Below are 20,860 nucleotides of genomic sequence, written 5' to 3' on the forward strand. Positions count from 1 at the left end.
TGTTGGCAGTTAGCCACAGATGGACTTTATTTAGCTCAGTATTTACTGTGGCATTTAGAGCAAGGGGGTCAGGACTGGAGTAAATGAAGGTTGTGTCGTCAGCAAATAGAATTGGTTTGAGGTGTTGGGAGGCATTTGGAAGGTCATTAATGTAGATGAGAAAGAGGAGAGGGCCAAGTATGCTGCCCTGAGGAACACCAATGTTGATGGGTAGGGTGGGAGAAATTGTATTATTCACAGAAACATATTGGAGCCTGTCAGTAAGGTAGGATTTGAGGTATTGTAGGGAGTGTCCTCTGACTCCATAATGATGTAATTTAAGAAGAAGGTTTTGGTGGTTGACAGTATCAAAAGCTTTACGCAGGTCCACAAATAACCCAACAGGGAACTCCTTTTTATCAAGAGCTGTATGAATCGAGTTAAGCATACTAATAAGTGCATCGTTAGTGCTTTTTTTGGGTCTGAAGCCATATTGGCAAGGGCTAAGTATATTGAGTTTGGCTAGATATGAGTAAAGCTGCTTATAGATTAGTTTTTCAAAATTTTTGACAAGTTTGGCAGGATTGATATAGGTCTGTAGTTGTTAACATCTGTGGGATCACCACATTTGTGGACAGGCGTTACTCTCGCTTTTTTTAGAATATCTGGAAAGGTTTGGAGTTCAAGTGACTTGTTGAAGAGCAAAGCAATAGCAGGGGCTAAAGATCTGGAGGCTTTTTTGTAAATTAAAGTTGGTATCTCCTCAAGGGCACTAGACTTGGTTTTAAGGGAAAGGATTATCTCATTGACGTCAGTGGAGTTAATAGGCTTTAGGTACAGAGACTGTGGATAGTTACCTGTAAGATAGTCCTTAATGTCAGTACTGGAAGATGGAATATCATTTGCAAGGGATGAACCAATGGAAGAGAAGAACCTATTGAACTCAATAGCAGAATCAGAGGCTGAAAGCTGACCATCGTTATTAGACAGGAGAGTCGGTTTGTTATTTAAAGATTTCTTTCATCCCAATATTTGTGAAATTGTGCTCCAAGTTTGTTTAATGTTGCTTTTTATTTGGGTAAATTTATATTCGTAGTATTTAGTTTTGGCTCGTCTAATTATCTTAGATAGCAATAATGAGTAATTCTTTGAGAATTCTTTGGAGACAATTCCTAACCTATACTTCTTCTCAAGGTCATGTTTTTTGTTAATGGATTTAAGTATTCCCTTTGTAAGCCAAGGATTGTTAAGCCTTTTGCTTGTGACTTGTTTTGTAAGCATAGGACAGTGGGTGTTATAAAGGCTAAGAGTTGTTTGTAGAAAATAATAATAATAATAATAATAATAATTTTTTTTTAGGCAAAGGTACATACATAAAGAGATTTTACAAAGTTTGTTGGCTTTATAGATAGAGCTAGTACATACAATGCCTAAAGCCACTATTACGCAAAGCGTTTCGGGCAGGAAAAAACACTACTGACTAAAGCTTAAAACTAATGGGTAAAAAGAAAAAAATGCGTTGAGTACAAATAAAAATAGAGGTAAAAGAGAGAGGAACATTGTTGAAAAAACAGCACAAATACAGTTTCAAATTATTACAGAAAATTACATTAAAACAGTGTTGATTTGAAAAAAAAAAAAAAAAAACATACATGGGTTGATAATAGAGGGGTAAGGTAGGTTACAGGGAATTTATTAGGTATAGCTTCGTTTTTAACTTAAACTGGTTGAGAGAGGTACTGTCTTTAACATGGTTGGGAAGGTCATTCCACATTCTGGGCCCCTTGATTTGTAGAGCATTTCTGGTTTGATTAAGTCGTACTCTAGGAATATCAAAACTGTATTTATTTCTGGTGTGGTGCTCATGGGTTCTGTTACAACCTTCTATGAAGCTTTTGAGATCAGGATTGGCATTACAGTTTAGCGTTTTATATATGTATAATACACATGAGAGAATGTGCAGTGACTTAATGTCTAACATATTCAGGGATTTGAGTAGGGGTACCGAGTGATGTCTGGGGCCAGAATTGGATATTGTCCTAATAGCAGCTTTGTGTTGAGTAATTAGAGGACGTAAGTGATTTTGGGTAGTAGAGCCCCAAGCACAAATACCATAGTTGAGATATGGATAGATAAGGGAGTAATAGAGAGTCACCAGGGCAGGGCGTGGTACATAATATCTGATCTTAGAAAGATTGCACTGCTCATTGACTGCTTGCAGATCATAATATCTGATCTTAAAAGATTGCACTGCTAGGTTGATGTCCCCTATGTTACCTAACTCGGACTCCCAGTTGACATTATCAGCAGCAGTTATAAAATTGTTTATAGCAGTTTCATTGTGCAGCCTAAAGCTTAACTCCCTTGTTTCTAGAGGTGGTTTGCTAATGTTAGTTAAGAGAAATGTGGGGTAATGGTCTGTAGTGCTATCGGTGATTATACCTGAAGTAAGCGGAGAGGTTATGTTGGTCCAGATGTGATCTAGAGTCGTGGCAGTGCTATCAGTGATTCTAGTAGGTCTAGTGATGTATAGTATATGTATGCTTCCACTGTGTTGTGTCTGTCTGTTCCCCAGACAGACACGCCACATGGTCTTAAGACGATTGACCGACTTAAGATTCTACAACCCGTATGACATGAAATAGACTTCTAGCAAAGCTCTGGAATCGCCTTCGCTGGCTCCACCAGACCAGTAACACTGAGCAATGATCGAGGTCTGGATCGATCATGCACATTAATATACTTTGGGGCTTATCCCCACTTGTAATATATGACTTGGATATCCGTAAGTGTGAAATTAATTAACAATCAAAGGGAATAATAAATTCTGATTCGGTGATAGAATCGGCGTCCAACTCAACTCGGCCTCTCCGGTTACACACGTGGTACGGAACCATCCACATAAATTACACAAAATGGAAATTAATAAAAGGACAATTTAATAGCTAAATGGTTTATTCAAAAACTAAACAAAATCTAAATCAATGCACTCCCTACAAGCCATCCTCCGAATAGACAGTACGTTTTAATACTAAGTGTAATAAGCACATTTTCATACTTACGCATTTAGTACATAAATGCACTTACCGGGCTGTTCCAGTTACCGGCTGGCCTCCCTAGAATATTCTCCCCGAAACGAGGAATACGTTTTCTTTAATGAAACAGGTGTGCTGTTTTCTTTTCTTAATTTTTGTGGATACTCAGTCAATTTTGCTTATACTTGTATACTCGGCCCAAATTTTGCCTTTATAATTTAAGGTATCATGAAAATTGGCCACTTTTGAGGCAATTAAGCATAGCAGAAGCACAGTCACTGACATTCAAAGGAAAGAAGGAATGAGATAACTATTTAAATTACGATTTAAATCCTTCTAATTTTTGCTCGTTCGTCAATGAGAACTGATGCCCATGCACTGGCCAATAAACTGAATAATACTGGCCACTAAACAATAGATTGATTGATTGGTGATTGATGAAGATTAAGCCACCCAAAAAATGGCACAGCCATGAGTAGCCCATAAGTGGATGCCCTCTCTGAGCCATTACCAGTATCAGTAGATGATACTGGAGATCTGTGGAGGTGCGATCGCACCCTGCCTGACGGGAGATGTCTCCCGTGACTAAACAATAAACTGAACCTATCATAAAGAAGAACGACGACCATTGACCGTCTAGTGCTCCAACAGAGTGTAACTGTAATTAACAATGCTCAAGTCCTGACCAACAGTCAAATATTAATCCATCAGCCACGAAGCAGAGCATCTCCCAACATCAACTCTAGTGCAGGGTCCTGTTGAAATTTTTTTTCCGATTTTACATAGGTTTGCCGTGACAGACACTAACAATAGTAGCCTTGAAGAGGAAAGGAAATCGGCAGATTGTCGAAGGTTTGCCTTGATATTTTCCAGCTATACAGTACTTTAAAAGAAAAGTTAACAGATGTTTGACTTTTATCCTTCTGTTTCACCAATATTTACCAACCATCGGGATGAATACTTATATGACACAAACTAGACATATTAGTATGAAAAAGAACTAACAATTCTCCAAATAGTAGGACTTGATTCAGTTTTCATGGATATATTCATTTTCAGGTGTTCGACTTCCGTTTGGAAATATGAAAAGGCACAGTTTGGTGCATTCAGATGATAAAGCTTTATGACATTAATTACAAATGGCATAAGAAAGAAGCAAATATTAGTTATACTGTAACCCCGCGATTATCCGGGATTCAAACATCCGGAAAACGCCCTTATACGGCCAAAATCGTGATCGGATAAAGTTATCACAATATCCGGCCAAAATGGCCACAGGAACCGGATAAAAGCTGGCTTGGCCGGATGAATATTCGGCCTATCCTGGCGGCCTACGTAACGCACTATAGCTGCCCCACCCCAAGTGGACCCGTCCAACACTGGTCAACCCATGTGCGTCCGTCCCTCGTGTTATACACAGTGCTGCGCCATTAGTGAAATATTTTTTAAAATAACTTTTTTTTTTCATAGTAACTTTGAATATTTTTGGCCAACACTATGTCTGGTAGCAGCATCAATCGTTCTGGAGGTGTTAAGAGGAAGAAGGTTGTCCTAGCAATTAAAGACAAGTTATGTGTTGTTCAACCTGTGAGGCGTCACAGGCAGCCAAATGCCTTCAACAAGTGAGGCGCCATAGGCAAGCCAAGCGCCTTCAACAAGTGAGGAGCAAGCGCCTTCAACAAGTGAGGAGCAAGCGCCTTCAACAAGTGAGGCGCCATAGGCAAGCCAAGCGCCTTCAACAAGTGAGGAGCAAGCAAGCAAGCGCCTTCAACAAGCGAGGCGTCACAAGCAAGCCAAATGCCTTCAACAAGTGAGGCTTCACAGGCAAGCCAAGCGCCTTCAACAAGTGAGGACATGCAAGCGCTTCAACAAGTGAGGCGCATGCAAGCGCCTTCAACAAGCGAAGCCTCACAGGCAACCCAAATGCCTTCAACCAGTGAGGCTTCAGCAGCTGGCAGTCAAAACTAACTTTGCTTAATGAACTGTACAGTAATTTTAAGTGTTGTGTTAGTATAGGTTACGTAAATTGTTAAGAATTCTTAACTTCAAGATGTGTGGCATCAATCAAGAAGACGAACACCAACAAGGTAAGTTGAGGTTTCTAGTTGAATATTTAATAATTATATGTGGCAAGGCAATTCAAATTATGTTGTTTGTAGTATAAAAGTAGTTGGAAATTGTCACTTTTGGTCTCGTAGGTGAAAAAGTACCATTATCCAAAAAATGTGATAATCTGGCTGAGGGTCCTTCCCATATAGTCCGTATGATCGAGTGGAGACAGTATTTAGAACCTATAACAGAAAATAATTTAAGTAAAACAGTTGATATAAAAAGCTGCATATAATTAAAAGTTGTTAGTTTCATCGCAATGAATGTAAACATGTGATCATTCGTTCAAAAACAATAACACACGTGATCCTAGATTTTGCAGTCATCGGGAGAACAAATCCTTCATGCAAACTGCACCTACTATCAAGAAGAAGATCCTAGATTTGGGCATGGTATGTAAAGTTTTCTCGGCATTTATGTAAATAATTCCTTCATATGTAATATTTTACTAATTGAAAAGAATGCAAATGTTTCATTGCTGTTTAGTTAAATAATTTTCAAAAACTTGTTGCAGTATTAAAGTTTTGCTTGTTATGCGTAGGAAGAATATATTTTACTGCATATTGGTATACACATTCCAATACGTTTTTAGTATGCAGCATATTTTTATCAATTATGTTTTTTATAATAGGTACTGCCCGAAACGCTGCGCGTGCTAGTGGCTTTACAAGACTGTAATTACCATAATTGTATCCTCACATTCCTTATGTACATTCTTGTATATGCATAAATAAATAAATAAATAAATAAAATAATAAGCTTCCTAGAAGGTTGTAACAGATCCCATGAGCACCACACCAGAAACAAATACCTATTTGATATTCCAAGAGTACGACTTAGTTAAACTAGAAATACTTTACAAATCAAGGGACCTCGAATGTGGCCTTCCCAATTATGTTAAAGACTGTACCTCTCCCCACTAGTTTAAGTTAAAAACAAAGTACTACCTAATTAACTCAATGTAACCTAACCCCCAAAATATTAACCCATCTCTTCTATTTAAAACAATGCTGTTTGTTGACCAAATTGTATTTTACTTTTTTTCTGCCATGTTTCATCCCCCCCCCTCCCTTTTTTTCCATTTTTTTCTTATTTTTTTCAACACAATTTATACTTTAATCTCTTTTAGTATTAAGTTTTAGTCTTAGTGTTTTTCCTGCCCGAAACACTTTGCGTAATAGTGGCTTTAGGCATTGTATGTACTAGCTCTATCTATAAATCCATCTACTTTTGTATCTTACCTTGTATGTATGTACTTTACCTGAATAAATAATTGTATTTGTATTTGTAATAGGTAGATGATACAGAAAGCAGTACAATGTCTGTCACAAATCCTTTTACTGCGGCAGCATTAAGACCACAAGTCAATAGAATAAATATGCCTGGAAGATCGACCCCAGCCAGCATACTAGCAGGTAAAAAAACATTTAATCAGCTTTTAACAAAATTACAAATAAAGATGTGTTATGTTATGTCATTGTGTTAGGTTAGCCTAGCTATTATTTCCAATTTGTTTTTTAATTTGTATTAGTATGCAGTACTAGGCTATTGTAACAAATTGGAATGTACAACGTCCAATATTTTTTTGGCAGATTCGTTCTTGGCTCCTGAAAACTATCTTTACTTACCAGATGTACCAAGAATAACTCCGGACAATAATGATGGTATTGTTTATAAAATCATTTGATTATGGCCTTTATAATACATTAATATCAAAGTTTACAACCTTGTGTAATACAGTAAGTCTTTGTTTTAACAATAACAACAGAATTTTTTTTCTATGCTCAGCATAATTGGCTTGAAATCTATCATCCCATTATAATTTCTATCACTTTGATCATTGGTTTAGACAATTACATCAAAACATTTAATGTAGCTTCTCTTGCTACAGTTATAATGTATCCTATTGAGAATGTATATTTTTTTAACAGAAGGTCTCCAGACACTAGCAATTTTAGCTAAAGAGAACCTTCATCGTGAATATTTGAAAATAAACTCAGCTCTCCAGAAAAAATGTGAATATATGAAGCGAAGTTTAAATATTGAGGACCTAAATTATCTGAAGCCTTCAAACAAGAAAGGAAAAGGAGAAAATTACTGCAGGATTATTGAAATCAATCAAACACAACGTTCAAACTTATCAGGAGGTAATTTTTTATTTAGTTATTTATTCCATGACCCATGTTTGTGTGTTCCTATATCATAGTATAATGATAGGTTTAATTGCTAGTGTAGATTTCATTTTGCCTCAGACTTAAAATTATTTAGGTTTTTGGTGTTTTATTATTCAAAATTTGTTTATAGATAATCCAAGGTTATAGTAAACTTCTCCTTTGAAAACAGATATTTACCTGAATGCCACAAAATCTAGTAGCCTAGAAGAGTACAGGAAGCCCGCGGCTTGTCGAAATTCCCCCCATTTGCCTTTATGATCTTTTTTTGGGTATATTTAGAAATTCAGCACAGTTTTGCCAGTTACAGCTCTGGTGGGTAGGCAGTTCCATGTGTTAATAACCCTCTGGGTCAAAAATAATTTCCTGTTGTCAGCCCTACATTTTGGTTTGTTGAACTTGAAACCGTTGCTCTTTGTTTGTAATACATCTGAACCAAACTAGCCAAACTTTTTTTGATAATGTCATTGACTGCTTCATATCTGGCAATCTTTCCCTGTGTCTTATGACAGATTAGGCCATGGCTGCCATATTGGTCTGCCCTTGCATTGCCGCAAATACACCGGTGTTCGGTGGAGATAGGGGCAGCGATGGTCATAGACAGCAAAAAAATGTAGATAGTTTACAAATTAAAAATAGATAAAGTGTTGTGGAATTACCATACTTAAAGGTTGATTTTCTGCCAAACAGCTCTTCTGCCTGCTTCTCTTTCACCTCCACACATTCAAAGTTCTGACTTCTCAACTAGTGTACCAAATATACTCAAACATATTTACCAGCTGCAGAACAAACACCAAAATCATTGAATTCTGGTACATCCCTATTTGAACTATGTAATGTAATATAATCTTAGTACCTAGTATCTACTATATATATATATAATATATATATATTATATATATATATATATATCATAGTCTAACTAACACATTACTGAAAGCTGTCAGTTGTTCTAGATGCTTATTTAATATGTATAAAATACACTTTTATTTATTACATCTATTTGCTCTTGAAGATTTTCCTGACTAATTTAGAATCCCATATTTCAAAGTACTTGCTGCAGAACTGGAGGAAATTTATGATTCTCAAGCAAGCATTTCTGATTGGCAAAAAAGAAGAAAAAATAGTGAGATTAAATAGGGAGAACGTAGGTCAATGTTGTTTAGCTGGACATTGTCGAAGTTGGGTGTTCCAGATAAAGGTAAATAACATCCTTAGTGTGTAATTATGGATAAATTTCAATGTAATTATGAAATGCATGATTAATGTCAATCTCTGAATACACTTAGGTGTTTGTCATTTTTAAACTTGGTATACAATATTTCTAAATCCAGTATTACCATTCAAAGTACATAATTACATTATTTTTGGAAAACCAGGCAAATGTTGTGTACAATGTAGAAGTTGTGAGGCAAGCATAAAATGTGAAGACTGCTTTCATTTTTTGTGTCATAAATGTGATCAGCAGCAGCATTTTGTAATGCCTTTCCACCAGCGATTCTGCTGGAAAAATGGGTTCTTCGAGCCTTTAGACCCAACACAAACTGTGTGTTCAGATGGGAATGTCATTCACTGGAGTAAGTAATGTACCTGTAGTCTGTTTCTTATACTCTCATTTCTATCCTAAACCAAGCAGTGTTTTAAAATTTTATTTAGTTCATATAATTTTTTTAGTAGTTTTTGTATTGGTCATTTTGCTCATTAATTATTGATTACCTCATTAATTACATATTTTTATTTAAATAAATGAATTTTTATTTGTTATTAAATATAAATCTTTCATGTAACTCCAGTTAATGCTAAAAAAATTATTAGTAATTTAAAATGTAATGATTGAAACATGTATTTATTTTGCTGCATAGCTGATCTTGTAAATTTAATTGTTACCAGAGCCTGTTGTACCAGCACATCCACCTAATTCCTGCCCGAACTGCAGTGAGAGCAAGTTTACAACTTTAAGCTCCAATAATTTGTTCATCTTTGTAACTTTAAGTGGTAGGTTACTTTAAGAAACATTTATTTGATACTAGTATTGGTAGCTGGCATTTCTCAGGTGACCCAGGCTACAGTCTTCATCAATATAACCATTTATACTTCACTCTCTTTACCACTGTATCTTCACTTATGAAGACGTATTTATATCACATATGCATTTATAACCATACAGAGAATTGTTTATGGGTTGGTTTACACATATATTGATAGCCACACTTGAATCCCTTGCCAAATAAAATTGTTTTACTCCAATTTTTTTTATTTTTTTTGTGGGGGGCAGGAAGGTATGATCTGTATACCCCAATATTTAGGTGCAAGTGCGGATATGTAGATGAAGAACTTGGGAAAGCCATGCATCAGTCTGGTTTTTATTCAACTGGAAGAAATAGTAGCACTTTCTACAGCATAAATATATTGGATTCCTGGCATTTTCTCAAGAGAAGCAGCCCTGGAACTTCTCTTCAGGCATTAGTTAGTGCACTGGAATTATTTGGTGCTTCTCGAGGGCGTGTAAGTTTTCATACCATTACTGTTTTAATAGTGCAAGTATTAAATTGGTGTATAAACTTAAAAACTAAGTTTGTTACTAAGCAAATCCATTGTCATTATTTAAGAAATAGGGTTAAATATTATTAAATTAATAAATAGCATGAATATTCTAAATATATATTATATATGTCTAATATCATAAGAAATGGAAATGGATTACCACTCTTTAACAATTTCTCTTTTTATGTAATGCTCATGTAAGTTTATTTTCATTTCCTGCAGGTATTTATAGTCTGTTGCTTAACATGCCACTGCTTGGCACTTTTTGATAATTACTTACACACATTTTACATCTTAGCATGGTCCCATCAATTTTGAGACAACAAAAAGAGTCTTCTTTGAATGGCGTTTCCATCAGTATGAACTTGGGAGAATAAAAGGAGAATTTGACAAGGGGTGCCCTGCATGTGATACAACACCTGTGGCTGTACATATTCCTGGCAACAAGAAACTGTATCGTTACAACAAAGTTGGGAGGTAAATATTCAAGTTAAAATATTTAATGCTGCTCATGATTGTTAAGGTATAATGTAAGGTGTAGTAATATGTTTGTAGTACTATAAACACAGCACTGTATAATATTTATATAGTGTCATGCAACTTTTAATCAAATTTTTTTTAATTGTTAACTGATTACACCTTTATTACTTGCCTTTCAACTTCAGTTGAATTTTTTTATTTGGACTAAGGCTTTACTAATTAAAAAATATTTATTTCACTATATACATTCATTTAGAATAGGAGGGATTATGATGTCAATGCCAGCTTGGGTAGTTGAATTAGTTTTTAAGTGAAATGATGTTTAACTGTCATCAAAATGTCTCACACAATGAACATTCATTAATTTAATATCATTCCAGAGGGATCAGAAACTCATATTATTCTAGTGGTATCTTCGCTTGTGACAAAGAATTTCAAGATCACGTTTCCACTATTCAAAACCTTAAAACTCAAGTAAGAATATTTTTACATCTGTTCGAAAGCCTAAAAACAGGTTTTCAAATAGAAACCTAAGACCTAAATACCAGGTTTTTACCCATACCATATTTGAAGAGTACCTTTATATATTAGCTTGAGACATTATCAATAATGTATATAAATTGGACGGTTCCTAACTATATCATGTTCAAAAAAATCTATAAAATATATGGAATGCATATAGAATGATGAAAAATATTACTATATATATATGATGAAAAATATATATATATATATAATTATATATATATATATATATATATATATATAATATAATATATATATATATATATATATATATATATATATATATATATATATATATATATAATTTTACTTTTGTCCAACAAAGTAGCCATATGTGTGGAGTGTCGACATTGAAAGCTGCCAAAAATAAACCTGTTTCATTTAGAAGTTTGGATGAAACCGGCATAAGCATGGCTTCCTGTCGACATGGAATTATTCTTGCTGCATTAAATATGTATCAGGGAGAGCTCTACAGTTATGCCCACTATTTGCAAATGAACCGTTTACAAAATGTGTCCTTCATATGCCAGGATATCATCTGTAAATACTGGCCATGGGCCTTAAAGATTTCATCAAGAGAACAGAAGTTCTCACTTGGGCAAGGAAAGCCTTTTTTTAGGAGTCCTACATGCCAAAGGACATTCTTGGTATTGTCAGGTAAATAATCTAATACTGTAATAATATTTTGACTTTGTTTTACTGTAAGTTGGAAAATATAATTTCTTTTAAACTCTTATATGTAAGGATTTATCTATGTTAAATGCAAATTGTTAATACAGTAGGTAGTTTTTAACAAACGTTATGCTATTATGTCAAAGGTTTTGTATGGAGGGCGGTGGCAAGAAGGAAGTGGCCTGACATCTGGGGAGGAGGCAGAGCAAGTATTTTCCTACTTCTCAAAATATAACAACAACACTAAGAACATGCTTAAAGCTGGTATGTGTTAATTTTTGTTTAATCTAGTTCTAATTTTGTACCTTTCAATCAAATCAGTACAATGGTAATATTTGATGGTTATATATATCCAGATAATGTTATAAAATAATATAAGAATATAGGAAATTGCCGAAAGGCATTTTGGCTCATAAAAGTAGCATTATTCTCATATGCAACCAACATATACATGTATAATCCTTGTTTGAAAAATCAAGTTGTCCCTGTTTTTATGCTTTCTTTCACATCCTGATATTTTTAATCTTATTACTCTACCACTATTTTTGAGCTCTTTGTTTCCTCTGAAATAACAATTAATTCATTCCACTTAAGACAGCATCAATATCATCATCCTTTTACTTTCCAATCAGTATTTTGAGACACAGTATTAAGATGTCCGCTTAGCATCCCACATCCTAATGTCCCACAGCATCCGCTCCCCCTCCTCACTCCCCCCCTTCAACTCACCTCGGATCTCTAGCTGTAGAATTCACTCAATCTATGGCTCCCTGTATAAACTTCAAACCTCTCCGAAGTAATCCATGGCTCCAGAAACTGGACAACCTTGTGAAAATGCAATCAGAAGCTATTTTGGCCCTCCAAGACACAGTCACCCGACAACAACATACCATAGACCGCCTCCTTAAATCGTCGATGAACAACAACCAAGAAATTCTCAACATACAAACTGTTGCAAATGATGCAATGGATCAAATACGTACGATTCAGGCCGAAGAAACCCTCACAGCTCAAAGTGACCTCCTTCAAAAGCTGGAAAAACAGACCAATCTCCTTCAGACTCACCAGGCGGCTTCCGAAGATGACCAAGAGCAACAACAACTTCATGACTCCCTGATAATTAGCTCTACTGATCTACCTGATGAACAACAAGGTAAGGATTGCTGTAACATAGCCAACACCCTAATTAATTCAAAGATCAGTGTCAATGTTCAAATCAAATCGGCTATTAGGATAGATAAAAACAATCCCCGTAACAGGAGAATGCTCATCAAACTTACAAATCCCTCTGCGAAGTTTGACCTCATACAAACAGCTGCTAAGCAAAAAAACCTCTATATAAATGAGTGTCTTACAAAGCAGCGTGGATCCCTCCTCTACAGGCTGCGCCAAATTCGCAAACAAAAACCTGGTCTTATCAAGCAGTGCTACACTAGGAATGGTACGATTTTTGCGAAGAAAGAAGGTACAGGAAAAAGATATGAAATAAAATGTGACCAACAACTCCTGGCCTTTTAAGTGATTGTGGTATATCTGAAAACCTGAACCCGACCAATGCCCGTACTTAAAATAACTCTTTCAGTGCCTGAGCCTAACCTAACTTAATCTAACTTTGTCTAAGGTGCTGTCTCTGCCTTACCATTTACCTAATGTTCTCTTATTCATATAATTTCCTAAATAATCCATCAAGTCTCCATGCACTTATGCAAGCATCTACTTCAGTTTCATTGTAAAATTTTACTCTTAAATCTAATCTTACCCTATTCCATTTATATTTTAAATTTATTTGTATTGATCTATGTCATTTATTGAAATCAATTATTGATCTCATTTTTGTTCTTTTAATTAAGTTCATAATAATTATAAGTTAAAACTAAGCTTCATAAAATTTATTATCTTTAAGATTATTTTACTTTACAATTATCATTTGTCAAATTTTCTTATATATTCATCTTGACAGTCTCTACTGATTTTTTGTTCTCTCCGCCAAACTTGTGTATCCTCCATGGCTATCTAGTGACCTTAATTCTACCTCTAATTGTTTCAATTCTTTGTTTACTTGCATTTATTGTTGTGTCTTGCCATAATTATTCTCTAATTTAGCAGACTCAATACTTTGTAAGCTCTTATTGTATTGTTATATTATTATATTGTTGTGTTTTGCTATAATTACTTTCTATTTTACAGCAGATTTGTCTTTCATCTGTTCATGTAATTACTTATCTTATTGTATCGTGACATTCTTTTCTATATTGATACATATTATCTGTCTATTGTTACTTACAGTGTACCTGAGAGTACCTGTAAGCAATCTACCTCATTTTTCATTTTTGCTCAATTTTTTTTTTTGTATTGCTTAGTCTTGTTTATATTTTTGTTTTGTATATCTGTATCTTGTGTTTTGTATAGTCCATGTTTATGTTTTTTTCTTTAATCTCATTTATTACCTAGGTTTCCTAGCCTAGCCATACTCCCTTACTCCATTGTACCCCTGTAAGCCCCTTTTGTGTTTGTTTGGTACAGTATTGTGTACATTTTTTTCTTTTTTTTTCTTGTTTTTCCTGCAATCAGCTTTTTTTATGCAGTCAAGTATAGACCCAGAACTTAACCTCTTATCCACTATCTATGACAATAATCAATTTAATGATCTAAATTGCAGATATTTTGCAGCACATGATGTAAACAATGTATTAACTCATAATCACAATATCTCTGTAATCAATTTGAACGTTAGATCCTTAGGTAAACACTTCGATGATGTTAGTGCCTTGATTGAAGGTATTGACAACAAATTCTCTTTTATTATACTTATTTATTTATTTATTTATGCATATACAAGAATGTACATAAGGAATGTGAGGATACAAATATGGTAATTACAGTCTTGTAAAGCCACTAGCACGCGCAGCGTTTCGGGCAGGTCCTTAATCTAAGAAAATTTTAAGGAGGTAAATACTTGCAAAAATTATAGACAAAAAAATGATAACAGATTACATGAAATGAAAAAAAAGATGAGAGAAAATTGTAGGTACAGTATATTAAAGCACATATGTAGCTGAGATTGATTGCAATGACAGCTTGAATGGTAGTTGACAAAAAATTGGTAGGCACAATACAGCAGAAACAATATAAGATTGGTTGCAATGACAGCTTGAATGGTAGTTGACAAAAATTGGTAGTCACAATACAGCATATGGCTAGCACATAGAAGAAGACAGCAATGAACACAATGATAAGGTTGTTTGATATTACATAAAAATTAGGAGATTGGGTAACACTAGGTACAGAGCAAATTTAAAGCTCAGTGTAGGAAACTAAGAAGATGAAGTTAGGTACTTTTTGGTTTTGCTTTTAAATAAGGCAAAAGTTTTAGTTTTTCAATTCACTAGGGAGTGAGTTCCATAGACTAGGTCCCTTAATTTGCATAGAGTGTTTACACAGATTAAGTTTGACCCTGGGGATATCAAAGAGATATTTATTTCTGGTGTGGTGATAATGGGTCCTATTACATCTGTCCAGGGAGAGTTTCAGAGCATGATTTGCATTTGAGAACAGGGTTTTGTAAATGTAGTTGACACAAGAGAATGTGTGGAGGGAGTTAATATTTAGCTAAATATTAATAATATTTAGTTAATATTTAATATTTAGCAATTTAGCAGGGATTTAAACAATGGAGCTGAGTGATGTCTGAAAGCAGAGTTAGTTATTATTCTGATAGCAGATTTTTGCTGTGTGATGATGGGCTTAAGGTGGTTTGCAGTGGTAGACCCCCATGCACAGATACCATAATTAAGATAGGGGTAGATTAGTGCATAATATAGTGAGAGGAGAGCAGAGTTAGGAACATAATATTTGATTTTGGAGAGTATACCAACTGTCTTAGAGACTTTCTTAGTTATGTGTTGAATGTGGGTGCTGAAGTTGAGTCTCTTGTCTAGGAATAGGCCAAGAAATTTGCCATCATTTTTATTACTGATGTTGATGTTGTCTATCTGTAGCTGAATATCATTTGATGATTTGCTTCCAAATAAGATGTAGTAAGTCTTTTCGATGTTTAATGTTAGTTTGTTCGTTGACATCCATAAGTGGACTTTTTTTAATTCATTATTCACAACATTATTTAGTGTATGTGGGTTGAGGTTTGAATAGATAAGAGTAGTATCGTCAGCAAACAGTATAGGTTTGAGAATATTAGAGACATTAGGCAGATCGTTTATATATATAAGAAATAGAAGAGGTCCTAAGATGCTGCCCTGTGGCACTCCAACGGTAATTGGTAGAGTGGAAGAAGTTGTATCATTGATGTTTACATATTGGTGTCTGTCACTAAGATAGGATCGGATGTAGTCAAGGGCAAGGCCTCGGATTCCATAATGCTGGAGTTTAAGTAAGAGGTAGTTGTGATTAACAGTATCAAAGGCTTTTCTTAGGTCAATGAAGAGTCCAATCGGAACTCATTTTTTGTCAAGGGCTGAAGTAGATACTTACTGAAAACTTACTGAGTAGATACTTACTGAAACATGGGTTGAAAGAGGATACTACTCAACTCTTTAACATGCCTAACTACTCAGCAATCCACAACTGTCGTCAACTTCAGAGAGGTGGTGGCACTGCTCTTTACTACCACCAAGAACTAACATGCTTAAAAGAATTAGAACTAGAGACTGCTGTGGGGAGTATATCTTCGCCAGCTTCAGAGTCAAGGGTGCCGAGTCTATCCTGTCTGTGGGTGCAGTTTATAGAATTCCTAACACTGATGTGTCCGAATTCAACTTAAACCTTAGAAATCTAATACTTGATAACAGACTGAACAAAAACCACCTAATTATCGCAGGGACTTTAATATTGACCTCTGCGAGCCAGAACACCCTACTGCTGTTAGCTTCCTCAACTGTATGAATTCCTGCTTCCTCATACCCTTAATCACTAGACCTACTAGAATCACTGATAGCACTGCCACGACTCTAGATCACATCTGGACAAACATAACCTCTCCGCTTACTTCAGGTATAATCACCGATAGCACTACAGACCATTACCCCACATTTCTCTTAACTAACATTAGCAAACCACCTCTTGAGTCAAGAGAGATACGTTTTAGACTACACAATGAAACTGCTATAGACAATTTTATAACTGCTACTGATAATGTCAACTGGGAGTCCGAGTTAGGTAACATAGAGGACATCAACCTAGCAGTTCAATCTTTTCTTCAAAAAACTCTTAGCCTTTATAATACCCACTGTCCTATGCTTACAAAACAAGTCACAACCAAAAGGCTTAAACAATCCCTGGCTTACAAAGGGAATACTTAAATCTATTAATAAAAAAACATGACCTTGAGAAGAAGTATAGGTTAGGAATTGTCTCCAAAGAATTCTCAAAGAATTACTCATTATTGCTATCTAAGATAATTAGACGAGCCAAAACTAAATACTACGAAGATAAATTTACCCAAATAAAGAGCAACATTAAACAAACTTGGAGAACAATTTCACAAATATTGGGATCAAAGAAGTCTTTAAATAACAAACCGACTCTCCTGTCTAATAACGATGGTCAGCTTTCAGCCTCTGATTCTGCTATTGAGTTCAATAGGTTCTTCTCTTCCATTGGTTCATCCCTTGCTAATGATATTCCAATCTTCCAGTACTGACATTAAGGACTATCTTACAGGGAACTATCCCCAGTCTCTGTACCTAAAGCCTATTAATTCCATTGACGTCAATGAGATAATCCTTTCCCTTAAAACCAAGTCTTGGTGCCCTTGAGGAGATACCAACTTTAATCTACAAAAAAGCCTCCAGATCTTTAGCCCCTGCTATTGCTTTGCTCTTCAACAAGTCACTTGAACTCCAAACCTTTCCAGATATTCCAAAAAAAAGCGAGAGTAACGCCTGTCCACAAATGTGGTGATCTCACAGATGTTAACAACTACAGACCTATATCAATCCTGCCAAACTTGTCAAAAATTTTGAAAAAACTAATCTATAAGCAGCTTTACTCATATCTAGCCAAACTCAATATACTTAGCCCTTGCCAATATGGCTTCAGGCCCAAAAAAAAAGCACTAACGATGCACTTATTAGTTTGCTTAACTCGATTCATACAGCTCTTGATAAAAATGAGTTCCCTGTTGGGTTATTTGTGGACCTGCGTAAAGCTTTCGATACTGTCAACCACCAAATCCTTCTTCTTAAATGACATCATTATGGGTGTCAGAGGACACTCCCTACAATACCTCAAATCCTACCTTACTGACAGGCTCCAATGTGTTTCTGTGAATAATACAATTTCTGCCCACCCAACTATCAACATTGGTGTTCCCCAGGGCAGCATACTTGGCCCTCTCCTCTTTCTCATCTACATTAATGACCTTCCAAATGCCTCCCAACACCTCAAACCAATTCTATTTGCTGACGACACAACCTTCATTTACTCCAGTCCTGATCCCCTTGCTCTAAATGCCACAGTAAATACTGAGCTAAATAAAGTCCATCTGTGGCTAACTGCCAACAAACTCACCCTTAACATTGACAAAACTTTCTATATTCTGTTTGGCAATAAATCCTCTAATCAAATAAATCTCAAAATAAGCAATACCCAAATTTGAAACAAATTAGATGGCAAATTCCTTGGCATTCTCATTGACCACAAGCTGAATTTCCAGGGACACATTCTAAACATATCAAAAAAAGTTTCAAAAACTGTGGGCATTCTTTCTAAGATCAGATATTATGTACCACGCCCTGCCCTGGTGACTCTCTATTACTCCCTTATCTATCCATATCTCAACTATGGTATTTGTGCTTGGGGCTCTACTACCCAAAATCACTTACGTCCTCTAATTACTCAACACAAAGCTGCTATTAGGACAATATCCAATTCTGGCCCCAGACATCACTCGGTACCCCTACTCAAATCTCTGAATATGTTAGACATTAAGTCACTGCACATTCTCTCATGTGTATTATACATATATAAAACGCTAAACTATAATGCCAATCCTGATCTCAAAAAGCTTCATAGACGGTTGTAACAGAACCCATGAGCACCACACCAGAAATAAATACAGTTTTGATATTCCTAGAGTACGACTTAATCAAACCAGAAATGCTCTACAAATCAAGGGGGCCCAGAATATGGAATGACCTTCCCAACCATGTTAAAGACTGTACCTCTCTCAACCAGTTTAAGTTAAAAACGAAGCTATACCTAATAAATTCCCTGTAACCTACCTTACCCCTCTATTGTCAACCCATGTATGTTTTTTTTTTTGTTTTTTTTTTCAAATCAACGCTGTTTGAATGTAATTTTCTGTAATAATTTGTAATTGTATTTGTGCTGCTTTTTCAACAATGTTCCCCCTCTTTTACCTCTATTTTTATTTGTACTCAACGCATTTTTTTTCTTTTTACCCATTAGTTTTAAGCTTTAGTCATTAGTGTTTTTTCCTGCCCGAAACGCTTTGCGTAATAGTGGCTTTAGGCATTGTATGTACTAGCTCTATCTATAAAGCCAACAAACTTTGTAAAATCTCTTATGTATGTACCTTTACCTAAATAAAAATTATTATTATTGCTATTATTATGTCAATGAATAACTAAATTTATTTCCATAGAGCGTACAGAAGAACTGACAGAGGCGGCACTCTTTTGGAATCACAGAAAAATTAATGGAATGCCTCGGGCATTAGTTGCCAGATTCAGAAAGGTATTAACATATGAATTGTTCTATACAATGAAAATATAGAATTATATATAAATATACAATTGTTCTATACAATGAATCAAGTGTATATACATGTTTTTATTTATCTTTAATCTTATTATAAGACACTAATGGTATTTTCTTCTCATAGACAAATTGGATAAAAACCCACTTGTGTATTTGGGAAATTTATGTAAAGAATTACACCAAGTCTTTCACACACTCCTTGGTGCTTTGTCAAGGTCTGAATCTGAAAAACACATACTCAGACCTTGAGAAAGCACTAAGGATAGTTTCAAAAGACTTTGTTTAACTCTGAACATAAATTTTACAATAAATATGATGGCATTTATTTTTAAATAGGCCACAGAGACAGCTGCAGCAGTTTCAAATGAGATTCACAGGCTTAATGTCCCAGAATCTGTTACTGAGAAATGGAGATCAGAATTACTGATCATTGCAAGATCCTTAAATAACAGATCCTCTGCCAATAACATTGAGCATACTATCGAGGCATATGGAGAGAATATAAGGCATCGCAAAAATCAGATTACCACTTATGCAGGTAGACATTAATTGCTTTTTTGTTTGTTCACTGAAACCTAAACATTAATACAGTACACGGTTGTTAAATTAGTTTTTCTATGTAAAATACTATTGGTGCAAATCAAATGCTTGATAACAACCTGAAACTTTACAGTTTCATCTAAAATGAGAGCTGTATTGAGAAACAAAAATGAAGTTGAGAAAAAAAACTACGAGATCTCATGAAAATCTACAATCAGAACCATCCGGATTTGTCTGAAGCAGATGTTTTAACTGGCATCCTTCCATGGCACAATTTATTGCTTCATCAAAACACAAGTGGTATTTACACAAGATCTAATGATTCATTAGTTTTCTCAGCATTTTCAAATATTTATATATTATTTGTATTAATTGTACTTTTATATATGGAAAGACTGCAATACCATTAAATTGAGTTTGTTTTCTAAAGGTAAATTTTATAGATACAATTTTTAATGATGTTTAATTCACAAATGATTCCCATTATCATAATTTGTCAATCACATACTGTATTTTCATTTTGCATTATAGTGTCCCTGACTGAAAAAGGAAGTGCAGTGGAAAAGTTTGAGCTCCAGAAGAGATGTAGAGAGGAGGAATCACTAACCATTCAAGAAATGATAACATGGTTACAGTACTACAAAAAGAAAAGGGACAAACTATCCGAGTATATTCAAGAATTACAATGTGATTCTTTCCCTTCATGTCTCTGCAAGGTAAGAAATTCAAAATACTTTTTGCAATTTAGATCTTCAAAACACTCAACTCACTTAAATGTGTTCAATTAGTCAGAGTAATATTGCCATCACCTTTCACATTTAAACTATGAAACACTTCCATTTTCAAGAGTGGTACTGTGGAGAATATGGCTTTTATTATTATTATTTGTATCCTTTTGTTTTACTTAATCTATACTTTTATATATTTGCATTATGTACAACTAAATAGGTACAGTATATATTTGACTCTAAGATGTTTTAAATATTATATTCCACGATTCTAACACGCACACCATTGAAAACCCAATTCTGTCAGAAGAAGAGAAACGTGGATTATTGGCTCTTCTCA

General features: G+C 35.0%; 1 protein-coding gene and 1 long non-coding RNA gene across 3 annotated transcripts; both read left to right on the forward strand.

Moving 5' to 3' along the window:
- Nucleotides 1-5,343: 5,343 nt before the first annotated feature.
- Nucleotides 5,344-7,396, forward strand: LOC138369752 (uncharacterized). 2 transcript variants are annotated; one of them, XM_069333194.1, is made up of 4 exons: nt 5,344-5,515; nt 6,418-6,538; nt 6,716-6,787; nt 7,055-7,396. In XM_069333194.1, the coding sequence occupies exons 1-4, from the start codon at nt 5,468-5,470 to the stop codon at nt 7,327-7,329; spliced, it is 516 nt and encodes a 171-aa protein (XP_069189295.1). In that variant the 5' UTR covers nt 5,344-5,467; the 3' UTR covers nt 7,330-7,396. The 2 variants fall into 2 exon arrangements, with proteins under 2 accessions (XP_069189295.1, XP_069189296.1); XM_069333195.1 differs by lacking the exon at nt 6,716-6,787.
- An 11,765-nt stretch (nt 7,397-19,161) lies between these two features.
- LOC138369753 (uncharacterized) lies at nt 19,162-20,655 on the forward strand. Its single transcript, XR_011229922.1, has 4 exons — nt 19,162-19,228; nt 19,589-19,790; nt 19,926-20,092; nt 20,324-20,655. It is a non-coding gene; the product is annotated as an uncharacterized lncRNA (long non-coding RNA).
- Nucleotides 20,656-20,860: the final 205 nt, after the last annotated feature.

This window comes from Procambarus clarkii, chromosome 29, assembly GCF_040958095.1.
Source record: "Procambarus clarkii isolate CNS0578487 chromosome 29, FALCON_Pclarkii_2.0, whole genome shotgun sequence".
NCBI lineage: Eukaryota > Metazoa > Arthropoda > Malacostraca > Decapoda > Cambaridae > Procambarus > Procambarus clarkii.